We start from the raw sequence: 7,528 nt of genomic DNA, 5'->3' as shown, positions 1-7,528 counted from the left end.
CATCAGTTTATGGCAAATAATATTGTGTGTTTGTGTATATAATTAACTTTGCTTGTACCATACCATAAGCCTCTAATACTGGAGATGCAAGAAAATATAAATAAATAAATATGATATATAAAAAGAAAAAAGAAAAAAAAAATAAAGAGGTGGCTATAGAGAGGATTTGGAACTAGACTGTTTCATTTAGCAAGTTGAGGGGAAAAAGCTTCTCAATTTGAACAAAACTTTGCATCCACATGTTTAATAAAGACGTAGACAGCACTTCTTCTTCTTTATTCAATATTATGTTTTCACATATTTAAGTGCTGATGTATATATAAAATGTTTTATATTATCATTAAATTATTTTTTCCCATTTTTATTATTATTCAACCTCTGATAGTTAAACTTAAAGTTAATAATAAATATACAATATAACCATTAGTTTTGTAAAAAAATATATATAATTAATATCAACTATATTAATTATATATTAAAATTAGCCACCAAAATTAATTATTAATATAAAACATATGTTCGAATACATAGTGGTTGATTTTTACGTGAAAATAACATTTTTGAAATCCTATAAAGAAAAAATGAAATTAGTTAATTACAATTTTATTACATAAAGTTGTAACGCGTTACACAGCACACATACAACCCTCCCTAAGGACCCTTATAAATAGAGCATCTTGAATGAAGTTCTAAGCAGTGTAACAAAAATCTTTACTTCTATTTTGTATAACAAAGCTTCATTCATTTCATTTCTTTGTTATCTCTCTGATCTCACACAAACAATCAAGAAGAAATTAAACAAAAACATGTCAGAAACTCTTCGTATGATTGTTGCTGTTGTTGGAAATGCTGCTTCTGTAGCACTTTATGCTGCACCAACGTATGTTAATGTTACATAAACACCAAATTATTGTTCTATACTCCATTAACAATATCATGTTAATGTTTTTTCTTCTGCTTAATTGCTTGCAGTGTAACCTTCAAGAGGGTGATAAGGAAGAAAAGCACTGAGGATTTCTCATGCATTCCCTACATCATAGGACTCTTGAATTGTCTCTTGTTCACATGGTATGGATTGCCAATTGTGAGTTACAAGTGGGAAAATTTCCCTCTTGTTACTGTTAATGGAGTTGGGATTGTTCTTGAGTTCTCCTATGTTGTCATCTATTTCTGGTTTGCTTCTTCTAAGGGAAAGGTCAGTTTCATCCATGCAAACACTCTTCATTCTTCATGCATGGAAGAAATTCATGAAATGGGTACAAAAAAGTTTACATTTTTTTTGTTTCTTTTTGTTCAGGTGAAGGTGGCAATGGTGACAATACCAGTTCTTATACTGTTCTGCATAGCTGCTGCAGTTTCAGCTTTTGCATTTCATGACACTCATCAAAGAAAGTTGCTTATTGGAAGCATAGGTTTAGGTGTTTCTGTTGCCATGTATGCTTCTCCTCTTGTTGCCATGGTAAGTGATTCTTATTAATTACCTTAACAGCAGAACAAAAACAGAGGAAACAGAGTAACAACTCTGTTTATTTATATGTTTATCTTAACTTTGATCATTATTGCAGAAACAAGTCATAAAAACCAAGAGTGTGGAGTTTATGCCTCTACCATTATCTTTGTGCTCTTTCTTGGCTGGTTCACTATGGATGACTTATGGATTCATGATTCGCGATATATTTGTTGCGGTATGTATATATAATTATCCGAAAAGAAATTGTTAATACTAGTGTATCAATAGGCACTGCACTGCGCGGTGTTCTGCATAGCGCGCAGTGCATTGTTATGAGAATAAGAATATACTAATGGTTGCGATTTTATGTCATGGTGATGTATATAGGGACCAAGTGTGGTTGGAGTGCCATTGGCCATACTCCAATTAGTTCTCCACTGCAAATACCGGAAAAGGAGGGTTTTGGAGGTACCAAACAAGGAGGGAATGGAAGAAAATGGTAACTTTGAGAAAGTGGATTTGGAAAAGGGAAGCTTGGAAATGAATGAAGTGGAAATCAATGTGACAAATCAAAAGAACAATGGAGACAACTTGTGAAAAAACAAATGTTGAAAACATGGTAGGGTGATGACGGGTTTTCAGAAAAGTTTCTACTTAGATTCTGCCTTTTTAATGTTCTTTTCTTCTTTCTTTCTTTCTTTTTTTTTCCTTCCTTCTTTTTTGTATTATTGTTATTAGGGGTAAAAATGGTGTTAGCCATGGATGTATTCATCACATAAAGATCAGTTAACACTTAGTTCTTTCTTGTTTACAATTGTCTTGCTTTACGTATTAATGTCTAGTTATGAAGCACTAATGCTATAAAATAAAAAATAATGGAGAAAGCATATCCACATCTAATATAAAAATTTTAACATAACATTGTATATAATAAATACAAAAATATTATTTGTATGCCGAAACCAATCACCATGTATATAAATAAATATATAATTTAATTTATTTTAATATATATTTTAGTACATATTTAATATAGTTGTAATAAATATAATATTGTTGCAATAGTACTAATAATAATAATAATGATAATAACAAAGATGAAGATGTCACATGGTCACATAATAAAAAAAATGTTACATCTACAAAGGATCAATGTTACCACCCAAATCCATTAATCAGTAGTTACTGATTAGCCCATTAAGTTACCTAGATCATTAGAAATATAAATGAAATGGGGTTAATGGGATATTATCCCAATTGTAAGCATCTTCTAGTTAAGTCTTTAATTATTAATTATGAGCTAGGTCCATTAGAAGTTAGGCAGTTCATTAGAGACATAAATGAGGTTATTATCCCAATTGCAAGTATTCTTAAATTATAATTAATATATCACATTTAACATATTTATTTCACATGTTTATAATAAGATAATTTACAAAAATAAAACAATTAAAAAAAAAGTTTACGCAAATACAATCTTACAAAATAGCAGACGTAATTGTAATTTTTTAATTTATATGTAAATTGCTGCACCATGTCTCAAATTTCATTAACATGTGAATTGCTACACTTTGTTGCAGTTTACGTTTAAAAACACCCTGTAGCGATTTATAAAGAGATAAATATTTAGAGTAATCCGCGATATTCTGTAGCAAATTATGAAAGAATTGGCTCACTATACAAATCGCTTGAGACTGTAGTAGATTTCATTTGTGATATCTTAGAGCAATATCTGTAAACGGAACCATAGATAAATAGATTTATATAAAATAATATTTAGTCATTTATTATTATATAAAATACCTTTTATATAATGATCTTTTTATACAATCAAACCACGGAATAAAAATTAAAAAATAATCTTTTATTATATACAATAAAAAAATATTTACAGTATGATTTTAATCGATTTGGATTAGGTTGATTTTATTTTTATTTTTTAATTTAATTTATTTTAATTTAATCAATTTAAATTTTAAAATTATTAAAAAGAAATAATTTAATTTACAAACTTTTAAAATTTTAAACAAAAATAAAAGTAATATTATAATTTCTCAAACTTAAATGAATAGTTTTCATATGTACTCACAACTATGAATAGTTTTCATATGTACTCATATGTCATAGTAATTATAATATAATTAAGTAAATTGAAGAGAGTCAACAATGTTTTGAAAAATTGTATATAAGTCACAGTTCTTTAATAACAAGCAAACTCAATTTCAAATTGTGCTGAGTTCTGATTTCTGAAGTAGAGGTCCTATTCCAAAGCATTTTCCTAGGCGAAGCTGAATCATCAAACATGTCAATTTTAAATACCATCATAGGAACAACAGTATATTCAAACTTCAAAGGATCACACGGTGACTTTATTTTTTTTAGCAAGAACAATTTTAGCTTATAATAAGTGTCCACGTTTAATTATATATTATTAGAGTTGAAAATGAGTCAAGCCAACTTAAATTTGAGTTTAAATTCAACTCGTTATCAATTCGATAAGCTGAGTTCATACATTTGTGAGCTAAACTTGAGCCTAAAAATTTAAATTTATATATTAAATTAACTGAAACTGAACTTAAATAAACTCAATTTATTATTTTGTGACCTAACCTCAAAGATATACATATATATTATAATTATTTATATCAACACATATATTATGTATCTTTTTGCTTTTATGATAATATGTAATTAACTATAATGTTAAGGGTGTTTTTTTTTTAAACACAGGAACTACAATGTTAAGTGATTAACAATTTTAGAACTAAAAGTATATAACTATATAGTAGTATACATATATATAAGACTCACTAATAACTTAGTTTTTTTTGTGACTACTAATAACTTAGTTAACTACTATATTAACAATTTTAGTAATTTTTATAACATGGATAATTTACGGTATACAACCAAATACAATATTAATGGCTTAAATAAGTTTTTTGAACATTCTAAAACACATTTTTTTATCTCTATAAAATCCATGTTTGTTAGTTTTAGAGTTTATATATAATAGTAATATATATATATATATATATAAAACAAAAAACATATAAATTACATGAATAAATGATTTTTATATATATAAAGTGGAAGACAACATTTCCATATCCAAGTGATGACCGGTGAAGTCTTGTTTTCATTTGTCATAATTTCCGCTGAAGGATTCCCTACATAACATCAGTCTTCTCTTCCTTTTACCATTTCACAAACACAAACACATGTATACGCAAACAAGAAAAAGGTTGTCACCACCAAAAGAAATTAATGAATTTTCTACGTGTCGCCATTGGAATTAGCCATTGCAAAAGGTGTGTAATACTTCATAAATCACAACCATTGTCTCTTTCGCTCGTTGGTGACACCATTTTCGGAAGCATGGATACCCGCTCTGCATGCTCATTTCTGATTCTCTCAGCTTTCTGTACAATGCACATAACGCATCATTTTCCATGCTTCTTTTTACCCACAAATTCTTCCCATATTCTTAAATATCTACTTAGGATATTCAAAAACTATATATGTTTTAATTGTAAAAATATTATTTATACATCAAAATTAGTCATCAATATATTTATGTATAAATACATGTGTAGTTTAATTTATTTTTAATATGTATTTATAAACAAAATTTGTTATGTTTATTTTATTTGAAGTTAGTTATACTTATTTTTCTCTAATAAAATTATCTACAAATTTTAGTTGTTTTAGTTTATTTTAAAATTCAAATTAGTAATTAGTATAAATAAGTAGTATTATTCTCCAATAAAAGCAACAACAATATACAATAAAAAATTCTTCATTTTTTTTGTACTCTTTCATAGTTTTATTATTTATGGTTAATAGGTATTTAAAAAAATGTTAGAGGACTATTAAAATTTATTATTTTTTGTCATCAATTCATCATCAATATTTAAAAATGTAAATTAAAATATATTAGATTACTAAACTAAATGAGTTGGATTGATAGCTAAAAATAATAAAAAAAATAAATTCTGATAATACTCTAATATTTTTTTATATAATTAATACATATTCATATGACATAGGAAAAAAACTTGGCGAGAAGTCAATAAAAATAATAAAAAATGAACAAAATTCTTATTTTGATATAAATTATAAAAGATTGCAAAGTAGAGTTATTTATGTATACATGTTTTATGTTAATTTAAATATATATATTTTGTGTAATATGAAATACAAATTATATTAATTTATATCTAACTATGCATATATAATGGAAATTAAGAAAGTTTATTGGTGTACAATTTTTTTTAAATGTCTTTTATTATATGAGTTTAATTTTAATATACTCACAATGTAAATTATTTTATATCATTATTCATCAATTACGTCCGTATTTTTAAATAATTATTCACGTATCGATGGCTAAAAAGTAATTATTTTAACTGTTACAGTGTTACATAATTAAATGTACTAATAAATAAAAATGTGAATTAGTACACTAATATGTATAACATGAATAAATCTCTGATAAAATATCAAAAGCTTAATATGTTAATCAATTATATTAGTCCTTTCAAATTTTGTGTATATTAAATATGTCATGCAAGTATTTCTAGGTTAAAGCGTGACAACTAAAACTCACTATGCTCACACACATGGGTGTAGCAATTCTTTGTCGTTGAAAGTTTCAATGCTGTCCAAAAAATCTTTATACAATAGTGACCCTGGAACATACATTTACTATTAATTAATAGCTGTAAATATGTTATACATGTACTTATATAAGCCAAATTAAGTTAATTAGTTATGAACGTTTACTATTAATGGTATTCATTGTTGATCGATCGATGGATGTTGTTAGTTCTTCAATTCTTGTGGATCTCTATCTATGTTACCTTTCCAACAAGAAACCAAAAGATATATTTTTTTTTTCATTGGATTCTCTTATCCAGCAGGTTAAAAATTAATTTAGAATCCTATTTGAGAGTTTATCGCATACACAAGATTCAAATTTCTGACACTTACTTAAGCGAACTAGTAAGTTAATACTAATCCATATTCAATTTGGTTGAAACCGGAAGATACATATACAACCCATGCATGATGGCCAGCAACCATTGATTACCATAATTCTAGGTAGGAGAATGCACTTTGTAACCTATGTATAAATATATTCTCTGAGAGACTCAGTGATTGACATGCATCACCAAATCAATTCAATGATTCGAGCAGTGTACCTGCTTGCAGATTCTGTTGTATCATCATCATCAATATTATATATCATGGTTTCATAGACACATGAACAAGAAAACTTAACAATGATATATTCATCAAATTTATATATGATAAGCCCCATGACAATGAGTTATGAGTCATGATCCTCTTTCCACGCGTAACCTAGTAGCTAGCTTAACTAATACTCACAGATCTCTCTAATTAATGAAATTTGATTATATTCCATGCCATTTTTTTTGTCCTTATGTATCGTGGTTTTTTTTAAATAGTATTGAATATAATTAGAAAACTATAAAAATATATTGGTCAATTCTATGGTGTCTATCAATTGTTGCCTAACTTTTGTTTAATTTACTTTTTATGGTAAGTTTTGATTTTTTAAAAATAATTTATTTTTATATCTTCTAAATTAAATATTTATTTTTAACTTTTTTTGATAAATAGACATCACTTTTTAAGCACTATAGCATTCACCAAATATATTATATTAAATATTTATTCAAAACTTCTTTTATATTGACCGTACATAAAAACTTAAAGCAGTATAATAATAATGATAATAAACACTCCTTATAATGCAATTCGAACATGAGCATTAGAAAATAATGTAGTATATATATTGTATTATTATTATTATTATTATTATTATTATTATTATTATTATAGAATGATTAATTTTAGTTTATTTTGACAATAATATATAATTAGCCATCACTTCTCTTTTTGTCAATGATGGTACGTTTTTCATGATCGAATATTAATTTTTGGGAGTCACTTAGATAAAGATGTTTAAAATATTATTTTTTAAAAATATTTTTTAATAATTAAAATTTAATACATATAATTAATTAAATTGTGTTATTTTTGTCAAAATTA

At 26.1% G+C, this 7,528-nt stretch overlaps 1 protein-coding gene across 1 annotated transcript; it reads left to right on the top strand.

Moving 5' to 3' along the window:
• The first annotated feature begins 657 nt into the window (after positions 1 to 657).
• LOC130943733 (bidirectional sugar transporter SWEET3b-like) lies at positions 658 to 2,264 on the top strand. Its single transcript, XM_057871736.1, has 5 exons — positions 658 to 880; positions 973 to 1,195; positions 1,298 to 1,459; positions 1,566 to 1,685; positions 1,838 to 2,264. The coding sequence occupies exons 1-5, from the start codon at positions 807 to 809 to the stop codon at positions 2,045 to 2,047; spliced, it is 789 nt and encodes a 262-aa protein (XP_057727719.1). The 5' UTR covers positions 658 to 806; the 3' UTR covers positions 2,048 to 2,264.
• The last annotated feature ends 5,264 nt before the right edge of the window (positions 2,265 to 7,528 follow it).

This window comes from Arachis stenosperma, chromosome 8, assembly GCF_014773155.1.
Source record: "Arachis stenosperma cultivar V10309 chromosome 8, arast.V10309.gnm1.PFL2, whole genome shotgun sequence".
Classification (NCBI taxonomy): domain Eukaryota; kingdom Viridiplantae; phylum Streptophyta; class Magnoliopsida; order Fabales; family Fabaceae; genus Arachis; species Arachis stenosperma.
The sequence above is the reverse complement of the archived record's forward strand: the minus strand, read 5'-3'. Positions and strand labels throughout refer to the sequence as shown.

Bases quoted from the DNA above. Each gene is read 5' to 3' on its own strand.
- LOC130943733 (XM_057871736.1), top strand. From the start codon at position 807: ATGTCAGAAACTCTTCGTATGATTGTTGCTGTTGTTGGAAATGCTGCT. The intron at 881-972 runs GTATGTTAATGT...AATTGCTTGCAG, and splicing joins GCACTTTATGCTGCACCAAC to TGTAACCTTCAAGAGGGTGA. The intron at 1,686-1,837 runs GTATGTATATAT...TGATGTATATAG, and splicing joins TTCGCGATATATTTGTTGCG to GGACCAAGTGTGGTTGGAGT.